Raw genomic sequence first — 21,194 nt, 5'->3', positions numbered from 1 at the left:
CACACACGTGGAATTGGACTTCCAGTTTTTCCTCTTTCACACACCACAGTATTTCATAAATTTTTTTTGTTTTACATTTTTTACACCATTGTAACAAAAAGGTGGGAGAGCAGGCCTGGACAGACAGATGGACTGTGTTTGATGCCTGTAAATGGACTGGGGGGGGGGGGGGGGGGGGGGGGGAAGGGGACACTGGGGGAAGAGAGAACAAAAAAAAAACCAACCCAAAAACAAATCAAAAACAAAAAACCCAACCCAACAACAACTCGTGGTCTCCATGGAAACCCAGAAGGAAGGTCTTGTAGGAAAATGTGGTGGAAAGTCGGTCTCAGACTGAGAAGGCTTATACAGCTTTATTCACGGGAGAGATGGCCAGCTCGGAAGCAGATTGTTATGTGACGTGGGGGGAGGGTGGCGGAGGCAGAGTTCTCTAAGAAAGGAATCTAGTGAGTGCACAGCGCGGCTTGTTAGCAGGAGGAATAGTTTAACTTTGCTGCTTCCTCTTCAAAGCCTCCACCAGATCGTTTTTAAGGGCTTCTTGCTTTGATTTGTCTGCAAAAGTCTGCACAGACCTGTAGGGAGGGAAGGAAAAAGAAAAACACACCCTGGATTAGGCGACACCTGGACCAGGAGGAGGAGGAGGAGGAGGAGGAGGGACAGACAGTCCCCTGGCATGGGTGGGGCGGAAGGGGAGGCCTGACTTCACCCTTTTCAGAGACATTCAATCTCGGGAGCCGAGGGCTGGCCTTCTCTACCTGTATAGCTCCTAGCTACACATACTCTTGGGAGAGAAGGCTCAGCACCCCCTTCCCCCATCATCAGCACCTTTCAGAGCTGAGGGGCAGGGTGCAGGCTCGGAGCACACCAGAATTAGGCAAAGGCAAGGCCTTTGGGAGTCCCAAGACATGGGGGTGGTGAAGGGGTAGTTTCTGGGTTCTTAACCTGAGGCCCAAGGCTCCCTAGATAGCTATCAGGGGGTCCATTCTGATTATGTGGGGAAGGGGGTTCACAGCCTCCACAGGCTGGCCGCCTGGGGGTCTGGTACGCACACAGGCAAGAAGCCCTGACGATGGGCGCCAGGACTCAGAGACAGCTATGCAGTCTGAGAACAAAAGCGCTTTAGTGGCGCCTGCCTTTGGTGGGCTGCATGAGCACAGAAGACTTGTCAAGGGAGGCTTTATGTCGTGAAGAAGCCCTGAAGCCCGTGCCCTCGCTGTGAAACACCAGGTCTGTGGCCATGCCAACACTCCCCACGGCTGCAGTAAAAGGAGCTGACCTGCACAGGTTCCCCAGAGCCCCAGTGGGTGAATCTGCCAGGCTTGCTTGCTTCCTTCCCTTTTGGATGTCTGCCTCGATTATGGCCGCTGCTGCTTTGGAAAAGAAGTTCCCTAGTCTTGCTTCTCCCCTAGCCTCTATGCCCTGTCACCTAAGTTAGCCTCAGAAAGGCTGAAATACAAAGGAAAAAGCACCAAGAGCATCCAGGGCCAGGTGAGCCCAAATGTGGCTGGCTCATGGTCCAATTCAATGAATGTCTGAGGAGTTGGGAGAACAGCTTAGGAGCAGAAGAGGGGACAACAGGCAATGCTGGTGACTGGCCAAGAGGGAAATACAGCTTAAACGACAGCCCCCACTGTTCCGACTCTAGTTCCGTTAGGAGGCCATGTTGACGGCACTCTCCAAGAGAATCCTGGAGCCCACGGGAGGCCAAAGAGGAGTAGGCCGCACTGCAGACAGGGAGAAACGCTAGGAGAGCAGGGGCTCCTGACCATCGTCCATCTGGTCTGCCTGCCCTGAGCGGACTCACTCCAGCCCTGCATGGGGGCACGCTAGGTTCTACATTGGCTGACCATGCAGACCTGCCTTTCTGGAGGGTTTCTGTTTACTACGGCGTTCCTTCTCTCTGGAGGTGCTGCCCGCATCGATGCAGTTATGTCTCCTGGCCATCAACAGCGAGCAAGAGTCTTTCGCTTTCTCTCAGGGAAGCATCATGAGGGGACATCTGTAACTCATCAGGAGTCTGTCCCTAATAAGTAAGGTGATTGGGGCTCCAAGAGTCACTGCTAAGGGCACTGGTGTCTTGCCTGCCCTGAGGCCAGGCAGAGAAATGGCATGGCATGGCATCTTTGCTGAGGTCAGCCAGTCCTGCTCCTCGAGGAGAAGGGCCACAAGGAAAGAGTCTCCTGGAAAGCTGGGCAGCAGCAGACTCCCTCAGGGAAGGGCAGCGTGACCTTCTTTTTTTGAGTGAAGGATCCAGAGGAAGGATGCAAGTAGGCCTGATTCTTGGCAATGCCTTTTTCTAAAACATCCCCGGCTTCCAGGGAAGTGTGTCAAGCGATGGGCTCTGATCCATCTATCCTAAGCCATCCTCAGTGAGGTGCTTCACTGCTCTGAGCCCGAGCTGTTCTCCCTCTTTTCAGTGGAAAGGTGTAACCTGCCAATTTCAGGGGGCTCCCAACTGGACCAAATGAGACCACAAGCCAAGACTTAAAACCTGGAGGGCCCAACCCCCTCCTCTTATGGATGGGGAGACGCGGGCCCCAAGAGCAGAAGTGAATGAATAAAGTCACAGCCCACTAAGCAGCAACACCAGAAGAGGACCCCGGATCTTCCAATTCCAGACCCAATGTTCTTTTGGCTCCATGACATGGAGCCAAATGGAGGCAGTGGGAGAAAGAATGTGGACAAACGGCCTCATCACTCAGGGGCTCCTGGCTCAAGAGCAATTAGTCCCTCTTAGAGCAACACTCAACTAAAAAGTGACCATGTTTCCACATCTCGACCTCTGACCAGAATGGAAATAATGGACCCATGGGCAGGTACATGCATGCACACCCCTGCTAGGTGTGTAGAGGCGCACAAGCCCACCCCTACTCACACTCACACTCACACTCACACTCACACACACACACACACACACACACACGAGTGCGCGCGCCCCCACCCCCCACACTTGAGAGCATCTAGTTGTTACAGGAGGTACATGACATGACAGGAGCCTGCAGGATTACGGTGCTTGTTTGTTAATCAGCCCCCGAGGATGTGGGAGGTTAGTGGCTGTACACAGGGACCACTTGGGTTTAGTGAGGAGCCTCCCTGCGCCTCTGCAGCAGGCAGGCGGGTACCTGGATCGGCTTAGTTATCGGGTTGGATGGAGATCTGGCGCTGAGTCAGCACTTGAGAAAGCTCCCTCTGCAACTGCTTAAACTTTTGGTTGTCAGGGATAGCGTCAATAGATCTACAGAGAGTAGTTTAGAAATAAGTGAAGCTAATGGGCCAAGAACAGGGACCCAGGGACAGGGGGTGGGAGAGGAGAGACACCTGCAGTGAGCAAAGGAAAAATGAAGGACAGAAACAAACTCACAAGTCAGAAAAACAAGGGGAGGAGAAAGAGAGGAGGGGAAACCCCAGCCCCAGCCCCTCCCCTAGGTGAGGGACTAGGGGTCGGGTCTGGAGTGAACAGCCCTGCTCTGGCTTTTCCCAGAGAGTTTCAACAGCATCAGGCAGGAAAAAAGGGGGGAGGGGAGAGGAAACTAAAGATACATTTCCTGGGTCCCCCTTGGAGATGTGCATGAGTCTGAGGCTGGCCACCTGCCTAGAGACAGGGTCCCAAGAGGGTGGGGGTGTCACAAGGGGTCTCTCACTCCATGGAACCTAGGCCACCACTGAGCATTTTGCCTGAGGACCAGGGAGTTCCCCTAACCACAGTGAGGTATAAGTCACTCTAACAGCAACAGGAGGGATGTGGTGTTGCCAAGACGCCAGGCAAAATCCCCCAGCTGGAAGGAATGGGGTTGGATTTCCCAGTTGGGGACTGGAAAATTCCAAGGGAGATAAATGGGTGAAGGGGGACTCAAGGGGAGATTTCTTTTTACATTTCAAATTATAAAGCAGTGATTTAGGTAAGTCTTGAGGGCATATTCAGAACCTCTGGCAACCCCATCCAAATCCTACCTACCCTGGTCAGTAATACCCAGGGAATCAAATATGAAAGTAATTTACATTTCTTAGTCACTAGCCTTCTTGTCGCCACTTAAAAGAGGCCATATGAATGTGGCTAGTGTTGATATGGTCTCACTATCTCTGCAAAGAGAGGACTTAGGGATGAGGCTTCATCAACACTTGTGGGCTTGCTCTGGCCGTCAGCCAGAGGGCCCATGCAGGCCCACTAACCGACCAGCCGACAGACAGCAAAGCCAGGGGGCAGATGGAGGGAGCTAAACAGGCCAGGGAGGACGGTCCCAACACCACTCAGGACTCAGAAAAAGATGGAGGAGTATATTACCTGAGCCCGTTGACAATGTCCTTTGTCTTCCCAAAGTAGATCTCATTCAGCGTACTTCTGATTTTATTTTCCATATCCTAAGAAGGGAAAGAGTCAGCTGGGAATCATGGTCGGCAGTCTGAAGATCCTCACCTACCCAGAGACTTTTCACCCCCACAATTCCATCCCTGTGTCTGTGACCGTCAGAGGGAGGTTCCTCCGAGCGCTGCAACCCCTGTGGGTCACCAAGGCTCAATTATAACTGGTGAAGCAGCACAGCCACTCAGAACACCGGGGTTGGAAGGGACCTCAGAATCCATTTATTTCAGCCAGGGTCCAGAAAGGGAAGGCTGGGTCTGCACATACACAGTCCACAGAGATTTGTTCAATGGAAATCTGGGGCCAGCTCTCCTCCTTTTGTTGCCACGGGGTCAGAAGGAGCAGGAAGAGCCCTGGTTTGGCCTGAGTCACTCTAGAGCAGTGACCAGCTTTGGTCCCCCAAAAGGTCATTCTTCTTAGTAACTCCAGGTTTCCACGTGCATTCGACAAACCAGGGACAGATCAGCTCATGGGGAAGTGGAAAGTGAGCCAGGCTCTGGGGAACCAGCTCCACACTGCTGCTATGAGGAAAAGGTGACTTTGTCATGTGTGGTCCAGCCCACATCCAACCAGATGGACAGGGAAGATTTTCCCAGAACTAAAAGGCAGAAAACCTCTTGGAGCTGCTATGCAGCTGGAGAAAGGGGAAAGAAGGCAGGCCAGGGCTCTAATCTCAGGCCTGCCATTCTGGCTAGGTTGCTTTCCCTGCCTAGTTTCCTCCTCTGTAAAATGAATGGGATGAATGTTATCATCTCTTTAAGGAGAGAGGAAGGAACAAGCACTTATTAAGCACCTACTATGGGCCAACACTGTGTCAAGCTCTTTTCAAATATCATCTCAAGATCCCTCCTAGCTCTGAAGTCTTTGGTTCTAGAGAAAGTCAAGTCAAAGGCCCCAGAGTGGCCAACAGGTTTTGGGGCTAACAATGGAATGAGAGATTTGGCCATGGGGACCACCCTGGACTAAAGCACCAAAAAACACTCGCTCAAATTGGCCATCCCAACCTCAGCTTCCCACTTGGAGAGTGCCCAAACCAACACAGCCCCGGGCCCTTCGAGTGCTTACCTCTACCAGGCGTCCGATGTTGGCTATGTGTGGGGAAGAGTCACACACGGTTTCGTCTTTCTCCATCTGTAAAAATACAGACAGGCTCCATGTAATTGAGAAGCATTACTGCAAAAGGGTATCCATCCAAATGGTCTGGTGTTGATCAAAATCCTGGGTTAAACGAAGAGAGAGCTAGTTTTGGAGTCAGAGGACCCAGGCTCAAAACCTCAGTCTACTACTTGTTACTTGTTGACTTTGGGCAAGTCACTAAAACTTTATGGATCTGTTTGTTTCCTCTGCAAAATGAGGGATTTGACTCAATGCCCTTCAAAGTCCCTTCTGACTAAAATCTACTACCTTCCCCCCTTCCCCAAAACACACCTTACAAACATTAGTTAATAAGAAACCTTAGGAGTTGGAGTTGGGGTGGGGCATAAGAGGAGAGGTAAAGCACAGGAGTGGGTTTTGTTTGGGGATGGGATGAGGCAGAGAAGTTGAAAATTTGTTTTCTCCTCTATGTAGAAGAGGGCCCCCCCCCACCCCCCACCTTCTGCAATATCACTAAGAAGACAGAGGAAGACTGGTGGAACAGGGAAGAAGGAAAGGAAGAAAGCCCATTTTTCGGAGATTACTACCTCAAAAGGATCCCCAGCCTCTAGGGGAGCCCCAACCTCCCAAAGCCTGACTGATTTGATGCTGAGGGCATTTGTTGAGTCTCTGGATCTGTGAGCCAGTCAGGTGTGGAAGGGGACTTCAAGAGATCCTCACTGTCAGTGAGCCTCTGGGGGGCAGGCTAACGTAACCCAGAGGGGTGATCCCGTAACTCAGCAGGGTAAAGAGGCATCAGATTCCTGGCCTCCAGGATTTCAGGGACATCAGACAGAGGGTCAAATGGAAGCCAGGTAGTGGACTGTACCCTCCAAGGCCAATGGGCAGTGCACCTTCACCCTGTTGGCACTGCCATCAGCAGGGACAGAGGAGGAATTTATTCTGTTGCCTCTCAGATGGGGAAACAGACAAAGAGAGAGTCTCGGGTCCAAGGTCATAAAATGAATGAGTGGAGCAGCTGAATTAGATCTCAAGAACCCTGGAACCAAAACTTCACAATGCCCAACATGGAAGCTGGAGAAGAAGAAAGAGTCCATGTGGGAAGACAATCTGGGGTTGGCATATCACAAAAAGTCTGACTCGCATATGGAAGAGCTGCCACAGGAAAGGGATCCCTCTCACTAGAGGTCTTCAAGCCTTTCCTTCTAGGTGACCACTTGTCATGTGAAGTGAGAATTCCTGTGGGGATACAGATTAAATAAGCCGGCCTCTGAGGGCCCTTCCCCTTCTGAGATGCTTGTCCAGAAAGCACACTGTCTTGTTTACCATCTCTGTGTCACCAATGTTTAGCACGCCGTCAGCACTTAACGAAGGCCCTCTCTTCCCAAGTCACAGCTTCCTCATGGCCACGACTGGTCATTCCAATTCTGTAGCACTTGATTTCAATTATTTTGCTGTGGCAGCTACTCCTTCCTGCTCTTGTGGTCCTTTGTATATGTTGTTCTCCTGGTTCTGCTGACTCCATTTTGCATCAGCTCATGAGTTGTCCTTTTCATCATCTTGACTATTTCTTACAGCACTCTAATATTTCATTACATTCAGGTACCATAATTTGTTTAATCATTCCCCAGCTGACAGGAATTTACTTTGTTTCCAGTGCTTTATTACTACAACTACTACAAAAAATGCTGCTATAAATATTTTTGGGCCTTCAGTTGACTGTTATAGGACACATCCTCCAGCTCTCTTGCCATCCTGGCTGCCTTCTGGATACAATCTGGCTTATCCACGTCCTTAGTAAAATGTGGCAACTATAACAGGGGCCAATGTTCTGATGTGTCCTAAGCAGGTCAGAGGACAGCAGGACTACCACCATCTGAGACCTGGACCCTATCATATCACATCGACTCATACTGAGCTTGCAATCTGCTCACTGCTTCCCCTCAGACTTCCATCTATCCCTGACTACTGTATTTCCTCACCAAGGATGCAAGTCAGCTCCCTCTGCCTGGCAACAATGAGTGGAAAAGAACATCTAAGCTATGTAAGAGAACACTCAGCCATTATAAATGAAATTATGTCTCCAGGCCCAGACCAATCACCTCCTAGGTACTAGAGAGGCCTGAAGATGTGATCACAGAGCCACTGCTGTAATCTCTGAGGAGGAATGGAAATAAGTAAAGGTTATGATTTTTCAAAAAGGGGGGAAAAAGGGTAGATTCTGGAAAATTAATACCAGTAAGCATGACAGGGGTCCCCAGCAAAATTCTAGCATGAATTACTTAACAATCACAGCCAAAGAGTGTCGAGTGATTCATGTCACCCTGGAGTGAGGTCACTTGTGGTATACAGCCAAATCCTGGTCCTGTTCTGTTGGACATTCTTATCAACAACTGGGATGAGGAGAGGGAAAGGAGACTTATCAAACCTGGTATAGAGATGATACAAAGTTGGGAAAGAGAGCTAATGTACTGGCTGACAGAATCATGACTAGAAAAGATCCTGGCAGGGACAGACAATAGGCTGCAACCAACAGGATGACATCGAGTTCTGTATTTAGGTTCAAAAATCAGTTGGCTCAAGTGTAAGATGGGGGTGACAAATAAGAGTTCTGGACCTGGAGTGAGGCAGTCCTCAGGTCAAATCCAGTCTCAGATACTTCCTAGATATGTGACCTTGGGCAAGTCACTTAACCTGCCTGCCTCAGTTTCCTCAACTTTAAAATGGGGATAGTAATACTAGCTATCTCCAGGGTCATTGTGAAGATCGAATGAGATATTTGTAAAGAGCTTAGCACCACAACTCCTGTCACATATTAGGTACTTAATAAATGCTCGTTTCCTTCCATCTGTTTCCAAATTCATGATCCTATGAGGCAAGAATATGGGTGAACAGCAGACAGCCCTAGTATCCATGAAGAGAACTCACAGGAGAACCCCAACAAATTGGGTGGACTTCCTGTGTCAACCTGATGGAAGTCAAGACTTGAGTGGGCCAGGTATGGATTTGTATGGGTGGCACTGGATGGATTAAGAAAGGCATCATGGCAGGGCATGTCTAAGATTGATACTTTATAACAAATCCTCCTTGAATGGACACAGAGAGAGCTTCGTCAGTACTGGCACGGAGACATCAGGCCTGACGACCTGACTGAGTTGTGACCCTGCCAGTAAGGAGAGAACCTGTCACAAGTTCTTTATCTATCGATGACTGATGCCTGATTTACAGGGTTGGCCTTCAGGGGCTGCATTCCATGGCCAGAAGGCCAAATATAGCCGGATGGCTGCTGTTGTATGGTCTGTGAGCTAAAAAAACCATTTGGTTCATAGCTTTCTGACCAGATGATCTCTTGTTTCTCCTCCTATTATTATTTTACAAGTAAGAGACACAAGATGGCAGAGTGAAAAGTATGCTAGCCTGGCTTACAAATGCTATTTCCTAGTCCTAGCCTTGCCACTAACTAGCTGTGTGACCCATGCCTGGTAGATTCTGTGTTTAATATATTGACTGGCTTTGTGAATCTGATTAAACAGTGTGAGAGGTGGCTGTTGAGAAAGCTGATGCAAGCTTAGGTCCCACTATCCTAAGTATCAATAAGGCGATGGTCTGTCTCCCTGTTCTCTGTACTGGTCAGGTCTGGCGGAGGGGCAGCTAAGAAGATATTGACAAGTTGGAACACAACCAGAATGGTAAAAGATCTGGAAACACGCTAGGAGGGCAAATGGCTGAAAGCCCTAGAAGTATTAAACACAGAAGAGAGAAGACTGCCAGGAACAACATTTCTCTGTCCAAAATGATCAGAAGGCACGGCATGTGGAAGAGGGGAGGCCTGTTCTGTGCAGCTCCAGAGGGCAGAACCAGCCAGGGTCACTGGGTAGAAATTACAGGGAGATTAACACCAAGGTTGAACTTTCTAACCATTGGAGCTGTTCATAAAAGGAATGAGCTGCCTGTGTTCAAGCTGAAGCTGGATGACCTCTCCTTGTTCAGGGCTGATACTGTGAGGATTCCTGCACTGGGTGGCAGGTGGCATTAGAAAACCTCTGGAGGTTGGGCCAATTCTGGGATTTGACACTAAGACCCCTGGGTTCTACCAGGATGGCTTTTCTGAAAGACTGAAAAATGCAAAAAGAAAGGAAAGGCAGAATATAAGATGACTACTTCTTTTTGACAAGTTATGGGAGAAAGAAACTCTCCTTAGAAGTACAGATTTTCAGAAAGCTTTATGTAACTTTTAAGGCACAGAAGGGATGGGATAATTCCCCTGTGGGGGACCCCTGGACAGGCCAAGCTAGATGTTGGGAAATGCCCTTCTGTGGAATTAGGGGTAGATAGGTTAAGGGTATAAAAATTCTTCTCAAAGACATGAAACTAAAAGGTTAACTTGAGCTCAATAGGGCTTCTGGTCTAACATGTCACACTATACAGGGCTGCAAATGTCTGTTGAAACAAACTTTTGATGAATAAACCCTGATTTCCAAGACAACAAATTCAAATATATGTTGAACCAACATTGCTTAGGGGGTGGGAGGAAGACATAGGAGCAAGGGCAGGGATGGTGTCCACCCATTTTAAAATGGAACTGTTGGAAACAAACCCACTGGATTTGTGCCCTCTCTTTTCCACTAGAAATGGTTTCTATGCCCACAGTGAAGAAAGCTTAGAGAACTGTTTTTTGTTTATTTTTAGGGGGGGAGGGGGAAACAGGACTGTTACTCGTGAAGATAAAAGTCGGGGGCTGGAAGAAAAGACACTCCTGGCCCAAATGAACCACACCACTATTAAGTAGACCCTCCTCCCCAGCCCACCCTCCAGGCTCCACGAAGAGGCTGGCAGTCCAATGCCTGGCAGCCCTAGGGAAAGGGCATAGGCCAAGATAGAAGTTAAGGGCCCCAGTGGAGCGAACAGCAGGGGACTGGAGTCAAGACAGCATTCTTGGCACAGGGTCCTGATCATATGGGCAAACTCACATGGTTGACTCATTCTTTCCATTTATCTGTCTCTTCCTTGTCTCACAATATCAAAAGTACCCCAAGGACAGATTTCTATCACAATTGTACCAAGAAGCTCAAAAGCAAAAGAAATATCAGAAGTGGTAGAGGAAGAAGGTGACAGGTGAAGAAATTCTTACTGGTGGAAGGAGGCTCTCTCTACACTGTGGGCTGCCTTGAGAGCAGATTTGAACACACTGGGGCAAATACCATAACTCAGTGAGGGTCCAAGTGCCTCAGAACTCTACTTTGGGTAGGAGTGATGGGGCCAGAGGGTGGAAGGGCAGGAAGGTTTGAGGAGCAGCAGGGGAGATCTAAACACTCATAAATGTGTTTCCACACGCTCCCCACAGACACCTCCTGCTGACTCTCCTCTACACCTGGTCAGCATCAGCTCACTGGCAATGTACACCAGGCAAAAATAGAACTGGTTGTTGTTTTTTTTTTTTTTTTTTTTTTTGCTATGCATATGTTATTACATTCTTATAAAAGCTGATGCCAGAAGAAAAACATTTTTATGTGTTGTGAACGCACAGATGTTCTACGAGGTGATTCCAGTTGAGTCTGAAGTCAGCAACCAGTTTATCCCCCAATCAACCACCCTCTCAAAAGTCATTCTTTCAGTGATTGTGAAACAGAAATGACTTTGGAGGATTTCCCAGGAGATGAAGGGAACACTGCGTATCTTCCTACGGTCACTCCTCAGCTGGCTGAGCACAGTACCCCAGCAGAGCTAATAATAATAATAATAATAATAATAATAATAATGAGAGAACAGAGTAGCTAACACTTATATAGTGCTTACACCATGCCAGGCACTATGTTAACTCCACATTCAATTATGCTGTCACTAAAACCACCTCGGCAGAGAGGTCTGGGATGCATGCTGCTTTCTGGGACGCTCTGCACCACTTCTTCCTGTCCCCAGAGCTCACAGGTTGGTTTCCTTCCCCTTGGCTGGATTTCTCTGCCTTTGTCCATCTGATCCAGTAGAGTGGACAACTGTTTCCTGCCAGATTTTGGGAGACTAGGCGAAAAGGTCTTGGTTAGAAACTGTGAGATGTCATGTGGATTACACGAGTGAATAGTTGTATCTGCTCTCCAGGATGCTGGGGTTTTCCCAGCTCACAATGTAAGACAAATGAGGGAAAAGTATGACCTAGGCACACATTTTAGATGATGCTAAAAACAGCTCAGCTTCCAGGATAGGTAGAATGCAACTCACTTTTACAGACACTCCAGAGGCAAATTTCAATGTGATTCTCAGACGTTCTGGAACATTTCCATTATCTCAACTTCCAATATCAATTAGTGGTGTCCACCAATCCAGCTCTCTTCCCTTTCTTTCTTTCTTTCTTTCTCTCTCTGTCTCTTACACACACACACACACACACACAGAGTACTGGAGGACTGATCAGAATTAAGAGTTCTCTGTGCACAGTGACATGATTCCAGAGCTCTCCTCCTTTGGATCTATCCATTCATCCATCCTTCTCTTTTTTTCTTTCTTTCTTTCTCTCTCTCTCTCTCTTTCTTTTCAACCAAGAACTACATAAGCAACTTCTAGCCATTCCAGTGGTCACCACCAGGAAGATCTCACCATGGTCAACCACTGGCCCCCTCAATACCTGTTGTGGCTCGGTCTCAGCAGTACCCCATGTTGTAGTTTTGAACCCAGACAATCCTATGGAACACTAGGTACATGACAACAGCTATAGTCTTTAAACTCCCCTTGGTGAAAAATATATTCCCTGCCTTTCCCCAGCCTAGCCCTCCTTTGTTCCACCACATCTGGAAGAGGGGATAATGGACTTTTCCAGCTCGTTGAAAATATATGGTTTTGCCTAATTGCCTAGCACAAGTCAGAGAGGATTTTCGTGCTATGATAAATGGCTGGGGGTCTCCACTGGTGTTTTATTGCCTGGTGATATATCATGGGGTGACTATTGCTGGGCGGGAAGTGAATTCAGCTTGCAAATGATTGGCCTAATCTCCCCACTCAGCAGAACATTCCACCTTCATTGCTAAATATTTAGAGTCTGAAAAAAACATCAAATGCACATCTGCAGAGCCATTCCCCAGATCGGAAACCTTGGCTCCCTCCCCAGAGACGTACATTCTCTCTTCTTTCCCACATCTCCAGCTGTCACACTGGGTGACCCTGTGATGCAACTTCCTCTTTAACATGTTGGCACTTCTCTTGCTACATATATTTTTCACCTGGCCCCATCTCCTCATCTCCTCACATTAGGGTCTGACAGCAAGAGATCACCATGTCTTTTAAGGCTCCTCAATCATCTTCGGTGTGAGGGCCATTCCCCTCAAGTGATACAGGAAGGTAGGCTTGATAGTTGAGGTGATGGTCTTTTGAGTTTCTATGGACAAAAAATTATGCCACAGCCAACTCATTGATGAGTTTCTTGGAACTTAGCTAGGGTGACCTCTGGAAAATGGACCTGTGGTCCACTGTCAGGTCTCTCCAACTTGGCAGGGCCTAATAGGCCTCATGTTCATGGTCTAGGATGAGGCACCAGTAGAACATGTTAGTGGAGGACCCCAGATTCTCTTGTACTCCGAGTTGGTTCATGCAGTTCTGACAAGATGGCCATGCCTTCCCACGACCTGCTGGGAGTTCCCTTCTGACAGTTCTGATGGGGCAGGATCAGCAGAAATGCTTTGCTTCATGCTCTGCTTTGTGGTTCCGGTGCAGACTCTAGGCCACATCATGTGAGGGGTTATCCTGGGTGGCCCACACATGAACCAAGCTAATCTCAAGTGATGTGCTTTCTCCCCAGCTGGAGCTCTCCAAGAAGGGGATGGGAACAAGGGGAGTCAGATGAACTACTGAGGACCATGTGACTAAGGTCACTCCCCAGCATCCACAGCCCCTGGATGACCCATAGCCCAGTGCAGGCTCCAGGTGTTTTCACCAATTCAGGGGTGCTTCAGACTTCCATCTCTGCTGGGCAATGAATGCCCAGGGAAGCGGCGGAGGCCGTTCATGTACGTGGCCATGTCCTTTAGCATAGGTCTTTACTGTAGCCTGCAGGGTCAGAAGTGAGGCTGAGAGTTACCTCCTCTGCCTTGGTCTGTTTACCTTCAGCTAAAAATAATCTTCAACAGGGTGGCTTCCAGCACACGGCACCTGGGACACTCATCTTTGTTTATGTAGCTCCACAACCAAAGTGCCCTTCTTGTCCTAGGCGCTCGTGGGGAAAAGGGAAGGAACAACTCTAATGAGTCCAGGTCTCCATCCACGTCTGGGTCAAAGACAAGATGGCTTAATGGGAGACTCTGCCTCCAGTGAGGGGGAAGATCTAATCTATGTCTGGAGGGAGGGAGGGTAGGAAGGGAACGCTGAGGGGTGAAAAAGGGCCAAGAGGAGGCTAAAGGATGACCCAGGAGGATGTAAAAGTCATCCTAGTGATAACCATGTGTTCACTTAGGTATCTAAGGCTCTCATATTCTGGCCAATGATTCGCAAGCAGCAAGCTTTATACCAGGAACTCAGTGACCCTGAGCCTCATCTGACCATCAGAAAGAGATCCAGAGACCACGCATGACCTGAAGCATATCTTCCTGCTTTGGGCTCCCTGTGGGGCCATTCTGGGTCCTGGGAGTTACCTCAACCTTGAGAAGAAGTTAATATGGAGCTTCTTTATTTCCTCAGAAAGGGTGGTGCCTTCTGCCTCGTAGGTTTTTGGTAGGTTTCCACATAAGGGCTCATTTGAGTGTCCCAACCACTCTGAAGTAGGTCAACATGGGGATTATGACCCCCATTTTACAGATAAGGAAAGTGAGGCTCAGGGGGTCATTGTTCTGTTTGTATGGTCACACTACTAACAGATACCAGGGACTGGATGTGAACACAGGCCTCTTGAGTCCAACACGACACTGTGATACCACTAACACAGTAGTGCTGGTAGAGAGCAATTTAGCCTGTGAGCTTGGCCATGGTTGAGTTACCTGGGTCTTGCCCCTAGCCAAATGGCTGCAGGATGAGTCACAATGTGTGACCAGACTCTGCTGATTAACATGAATACAAATCACTGTGTCAGCATCATGGCGAGCCTAGGGAAAAGGGTCAACAGGCCTGGGAGCCTGGCACATTCACTGTGGCCCATCCCAGCCAGCCCCTGAGAGTGAAGTCATAGACCCTGCATTAAAGGATACTATGGAAGGCCCAAGGCCCAAGAGTCCCGAAACCTGTTCCAGCCCCAGCCCGGCCAAGAACTAGCTACCCTGGCCAGGTCATTCTCTCCTCAATTTTCTCATGGGCAAAACGAGGGGATTGGTTAGATGAATAAAATCTCTAAAGTCCGGTAGCTAAAATGTTGTCTACCCAGAGGTCCTTCCCAGCTCTGCAGACATTCTACGTTCTAAAGCCCTCCCAGTTTGGTCTGTGTGCATTTTTAGGGCCCGCCAAACTACTATCTTATGAGTTTACATTCTAGTTTTCTCTGGTGTGTCCATGGTCCAGTTATGCTAGGCCTGGAGTCAGGAAGACCTGAGTTCAAGTCTTGCTTCAGACACTCACTAGGTCAAGAGTCTCCACTGTACATAAGGCTACCCTGCCTCAGGCCATCCTTCTCAGGAATGTGGCCCATACCATGGGCCTCCTGGTCCACCACAGCAGCTCTGGAAGTGACCTGTCTGGCACTATGTGTCTGTGCTTATGGCACCCACAAGTCACCAGAAATTGTGGAAGAGGCATCTCCCAACTGCTCAGAGCTTGTGCTGCCTGAAGGGACAGGAATTCTAGGATTCAGAGCTGGAAAGCACCACAAAGACCAGAGTCCCAAAGAGATTAAAGAATTTGCCCCAAGCAAGGTCAGACACGTATAGAGTAGCAGGGAATGAGATTTGAACCCAGGTCTCCAATACACTAAGCTGACTTTCAGTACGTATAGCCTCCCATTCATACAAATGCATACAAAATCACTTTTTCAATCCAAGAGCTTACCAGTCATTATGGTGCACATCTCTGGGCAAGCCGCATCTGAGGCTACTGCACCTTCTGAGTGGCAGGAAATCCTCAATTCAAAGCTCCAGCCCAGTCCTTGGATGTGGCCTGGTTTGCGCAGAGGTCATACCTGGCTGCCCTCATTGACTTTTGCCCCTCGCTCTTACTCCTTTTCACCTTTACTTACATTGGAAAGCAGCCTCAACTTTAATGTATCTCAGATGGATTATATGAGCAGCATTAAAATGATGACAGAAGCATGAATTTCCTCATTAAAGCCCCAAGGGCAAAGGCAATGGGGATCAGGCCAGGCAACCTCAGCCAAGGTGTGCTGAGGACAGCCACTCATCAGCCTCAAGTTTAGCTTGGCACAGGCCACCCTACACGCCAGGCCCGGAACCAGACTCTGGCCATGATTTGACAGCTCTGATTTAAACTATTAGGAAGGCCGAGGATTAAATATTTGTCCAGGTCACTGTAAAGCAGGCATAATTATCATAAACAGTTTAGAGCAGTGAGTGACGGAGGGAGCGGTCTCCGGACACAGATTTGTGAAGTTCAACCAATTCCCCAGGTGGCGGGGAATGGAGAAGACGGGAAGGGGTGTGGGGGTGTGGTATGACACTCCTCAGGAGTCCCTTTAGCTCCTCCCTCCCCAAGGGCCCAAGAGGACAACAACAGATCCCGAGCAAGAGGAGGAAATTCTGTCCAGTGGGCTGGGTAGCTCTTTTCCTGAAAGACTACACATGCAGCACTGTCCAGAAGCTGAGGGATGGACAAGCCTGCCTCCAGAGGTCCCTTTGGCCTTATGAATGTTGATTTTATGGCCGTGAAAAGAATGTGAGCCTAGTTTTTTGAGAGGTATACACAATCCTGAGGATGGTCTACATGTTATGGCACCAGGCTAGAGGCAGAGGACCTTGACCATCAATGCTTGAATCACTTATCACCGACTGTTTCCTTCATTGTCTTTGCTTAACATATCTCTATACCTTTGTTTGTGGGATAGGGGGACACCCCACCCCCATTTCTTGCTGTTGAATCTCTCCCTCCACCTCCTTTCAGGCCAAACTGACACCAACTCTTCCCAAACACATTTCCTGACTTATTCCCCCCCCCCCCATTCGATTGTTAAGGAAATTGAGGACAAGGCCTGAGTCATGTCTACCTGTGCATCCCTTAATACTAAAAATTAGAGCTTGCTAACTTAGGGAATAGCACTGAAATGGCCACAAAGCACCCAGCAAAGGCCAGCAGATGCCTGGGAGTAGATGGCTGGTGTACCTGTCTAGTGAGGCTGCCTCCGAGGTTCATGGTGCCAGAGCCCGATTTATTGGTCTGCAGCCACAGCATCACTGTGGAGGTCAGCTTGTAATGGGCAGTGCGGCCGCTGGATTTCTCCTGGTGGGGGGAGGAGATGAAGAAGTCAGAGAGAGCATGCTTGGAGTGCCAGGTGGTGCACAGGGGACCCCAGCCAGGAAACGAACACATGCTATGCATTCTAATCAAGTTAATCCAATGACAAGCATTCGCGGAGGGTCTGCTTTGCACCAAGCACTGAGGACACAGATAAATGCAAGAAACCATCTCAGCTTGTAAGGCTTTACATTCTAGTGGGGAAGGCAACGTGTACACACATGGGCATATACAGAATATATACAAGGGCAGGGTTGGGGGCAAGAGGTCCAAAAAGGCCTCTCCTCCGCAAAGAAGTAGCCTTTAGGGCGAGTTCTGAAAGAAAGGAAGGCATCTAGGAGGAAGTGAGGGTGAGGAGGGAATGCATTCTAGAAATGAGAACTAACAAGTATGAAGGCAAAGAGATGGGAGGTGGGGTGTGGTGGGGAACGAGCAGTGTGAAGGTCTGTTTGACCAGACTGGAGGGTGCACAAAGGGAAATAATGTTGGAGCAAAGTCAGGGAGGGCTTCAAAGGCCAAAAGAGAGGAGTCTGTATGTGGTTCTGGAGGTAACAGGGAGACACTGGAATTTATGGGTGTATGGTGTGTGTGTGTGTGTGACGGACAGACATGATCAACCCCCCCCCCCCCCCCCCCCGAGGGGGAAAGCATCCGGGGGGGGGGGGGGGGGGGGGGGGGGGGGGGGAAAAAAAGGACCCCCCCCCCCCCCCCCCCCGCCATTAGGAATATCACACTGGCAGCTGTGAGGCTGGAGGGTGGGGGGCATAAGACATGAGGAGGGAGACCAAGGCTGAGGCTCCTCTGAGGTAAGAGGCCCCATGATTTGACATGGAGAAAGTTATTGCACACTTCCTCTTCTCACTCTCTTTTTAAGATTTTGGTTTGTGACCTCATCATTCAAATGAAAATGCTCTCTCCAAAGTTACCAGTGATGTCTAAATTGCTAAACCTGATGGCTTTTTTCTCAACCTATTCTTTTTGATGCTGCATCATGACACCATTAACCACCTTCTCCCTCCCTGGCTTCTCAAGTCTCTGCTTTCTGGTTCCCTTCCAGTATGACCTCTCCTTTTCACCTTCCTTTCCTGACTAATCATCCATATTGTGTCCCCTAACTGTAGGCATAGCCTTAAGCACTATCCTGGGGCCTTCTCTTTCTCTCTATACTTTTTTCTTGGTTATTACCTTAATAGCCCATTCAGATTTAATTACTAACTCTATGCAAATGACTTTAGAATCGATATACCCATCCCTGGTCTCTCTCCTGAGTGACAGCCTCCACCCCCCCCCCCCCGCAAGAAAAAGACCCCAACAACTGCTTATTGGACATTTCTAACTGACTGTACCAAGGTGTCACTCGCACTCAGTTCTCAACTCAGATCCTGCCCAACAGATTTCACTGTCCTTCCCTCAAACACAGCCCCATTCCAAACTTTGTCACTTCTGTCAAAGACACCACTGTCCATCCAGCTGCAACCTCACTGTCACTACTGACTCCTCATGTCCAATCCAGCACCAAATCCTGTTGTTCCTATGCCTACAACGTCACTCACATAGACCCCCTTTTCTCTACTCACGTGGTCATCTCCCTTGTCTAGGCCCTCATCACCTAACTGTCACGATGGGTTCCCAACTGGTTTCCCTGGATCAGGTCTCCCCTCACTCCAATCCATGCACCAGAAAGCTTCCAACACAAAGTATAAATCTGACCATGTCACTCCCTTACTGAAGAAATTCCAGTGTCTCCCTACTACCTCTCGGATCAAATACAAATTTCTCCATTTGACATTTTGAGCCCTACATACCCTGGCACCAGCCTATCTTCCCAGCTTTGCTCTGTATCACGGACTGGTCAGACTGCCTGTTCTGCAGTTCCTCACACATGCAGGCCATATCTCCCATTTTTGTGCCTCTCTACTGGCTCTTTTCCATTCCTGGAATGCACTCTGGCCTCCTCCAAGGTTTAGATCAAACAGCGCTTCTGGAGGAAGCCTTTCCTGATCCTGCCGTATTTCTTAGATACCTATAGATGTACCTGGAAGCTCCTTAAAGGGAGGGAACACTTCCTTTTCGCCTCTACGTCCACTGCATCAAGCACTAAGCAGGCACTGAAATGCTTCGTTAGAAGTTATGTGTTTTCTTTAAAGTCCCAAATGATTTTAAAATCTAGCATGCCCTCAACCTCTTGCCAAATCACCTTGGATACAAAATATTATGGGTTTGCCTTCATTTTGTATCTGTTCATGTGTGTACATATTGTCACCTCTGATAGAATGGAAGCTACCTCAGGCCAGGGACACTTTCCAATTCGTCTTCTTCTCTTTGGCATCTGGCAGAGGACCTAGCACACAGCCAGCAACTGAGAGATGCTTGGTCGCTTAGATACAGAGACAGAACGCTGCCCCCACCACCCAACTACTTGGTTTTCTTTACTGAGGTACAGGGTTAAGGATCTGCAGAGGCTTAGATTTTCCAAGTATGCTCTGCATCCAGGGCAAAGGCCTATTTTCAATCCCTCTGGTTTCTTTATCGTTGTTATTACTATTATATAATTCTAACTTATCTTTGTCCAAATGGCTTCAGGGTATTTTCCAGCATTAACAGGGGTTTAAACTCTACCCCATCCACCCCCTGCTTTTAAAATAAGAAACATTAGCTGCCATGCAGGATCGTGGGGCTTAGCTGTCCTGAATCAGATGCCGCCTCCTTTCCTGTGGTGCTGCTTTCAGCTGTGTCAGTGTCTGTACCTGAACTTCCACCACATGGATGGAATCCCAACAGCCTTTGATCTTCTTTGATCCATCGCCAGCCTTCTTAATAAGGATCACTCCTGCAAAGCCGTGATCCAGATCCCAGAGGTAGACAGAGGAGACACCACCTTCAAAATACCTGTAGGAGGCCCAGGTATCGATTAGACGGGAAGCTTCCATGCTCAGCTTCACCAACCCAAGTCCCAGGAGAAAAACACGGTCCCCCTTCTTCTTTCATTTGGCCAAGAGCCACTAAATGGGTGCTCAGGACTCCAGGATGTCCCTGCCTGATAATGGTGCCAGGATGTCCATTTATCTTTTATAATGAAGATACTTTATGGAAGCGGAAGAGGAAACAAAAGTTAGAGTAACCTCAACAGTTACAGATTCCTTAAGGATCTGAACAAATGGGGCCTCCAGTTCCAATTAAGCAAAGCAGCTCTTTCAAGAGGAGCTAGCTACAAAAGCCGGCCAGAAATTCAGGGCTGTGCTGAACAACATCATTCCCATTTTTGTCTGAGCCAGTCTGGAAAATCCTTAGATTGAGCCTCCTAATTAAGATAAAATGTATAGAGGGAAAGAAAAAAGAATGGAAAGTGTGGTAAGGGTGTGCCAGAGATGGAGATCCAAGAGAGGGAGATGTCAATTTCTTTTCATTTTCCATGGGATGAAGACAACACTGCAGACACTCAGGAGCTCAGATGGGGGGAGGAGGTGGGGGGACACGAGGGAAGGCAGTACTCAATCACAGCAACTACTATTTCAGCTTGGTGTAATTATCCAAGGGTACTACCACTAATAATAATAGCTGACATTTACACAGCACCAGAAAGTTTCAAAGTACTTTATACAGCTTATCTCCCTTAATCTCACAACATAGGTAGGTGTTATTATTACCTCCATTTTGTAGATGAGCAAACCCATCCCCAAGAGAGGTTGAATGACTTGTCCAGGGGCAGCTAGGTGGTACAGTGGATAGAGTTCTGGCCTTGGAAGACCTGAGTTCAAATCCGGATTCAGAAACTTGACACTTACTAGCTGTGTGACCTTGGACAAGTCACCGAAACCCAACTGCCTCACCCCCCCACCCCACAAAAAAAAATTAAAAAAAAAAAAAAAAATGACTTGTCCAGGGTCCTATGGCTGGCAACCACAACTGAAGCACTAATCTCACGTAACTAAAAGCACGCTTCTCTGCCTGAACAGAAAAGTTGAACTCTCCAATCTGCACCAAGCCCAGCATCGACTCTATTGTGAATCTAAAACCACTGATACTCAAGAAAGGTTATTGTATCAGGACTGACAGAGCCATCAAGTAGAAAGGCTGACCTTAAATTTCAATCCTTCATGGAAAGGGCAGGATAATGTATTCTAATTACAGTTTGGGCACAAGAAAATCCAGTAGAATTGTAGAATGTCAAGAGCTGGAAGGGACGTTAGAGACCATCTCATCCACCCCTCTTATTTTACAGCTGGAGGAATGCAGGTCTAGAGAGGAGTGACTTGCCTAAGGTCATACAGCTGGTTAATGACTGAGTTGGAACTTGAACCTGGGTCTTCTGACCTCTACATTGGCATTCAAAGTAACCAGTATCCCGATCATTAAGAACCTGTCCAAC

At 48.4% G+C, this 21,194-nt stretch overlaps 1 protein-coding gene across 1 annotated transcript in view; it reads right to left on the bottom strand.

The window, feature by feature from the left end:
• Positions 1-328: 328 nt before the first annotated feature.
• LOC114028472 (F-actin-capping protein subunit beta) overlaps positions 329-21,194 on the bottom strand; it is a 165,400-nt gene continuing 144,534 nt past the window's right edge. The window contains exons 5-9 of the mRNA XM_027842706.1: positions 19,573-19,714; positions 16,694-16,810; positions 5,426-5,491; positions 4,283-4,359; positions 329-572 (exon numbers count right to left, since the gene is read on the bottom strand). Coding sequence (XP_027698507.1) covers positions 485-572; positions 4,283-4,359; positions 5,426-5,491; positions 16,694-16,810; positions 19,573-19,714 — 490 coding nt within the window. The 3' untranslated portion in view covers positions 329-484. The remainder of the gene's footprint in view (positions 573-4,282; positions 4,360-5,425; positions 5,492-16,693; positions 16,811-19,572; positions 19,715-21,194) is intronic.

This window comes from Vombatus ursinus, unplaced genomic scaffold (genome assembly GCF_900497805.2).
Source record: "Vombatus ursinus unplaced genomic scaffold, bare-nosed wombat genome assembly UNPS02014884.1, whole genome shotgun sequence".
Taxonomy (NCBI): Eukaryota; Metazoa; Chordata; class Mammalia; order Diprotodontia; family Vombatidae; genus Vombatus; species Vombatus ursinus.
Note: the sequence above shows the minus strand (reverse complement) of the source record. Positions and strands in the feature narration are given on the sequence as shown.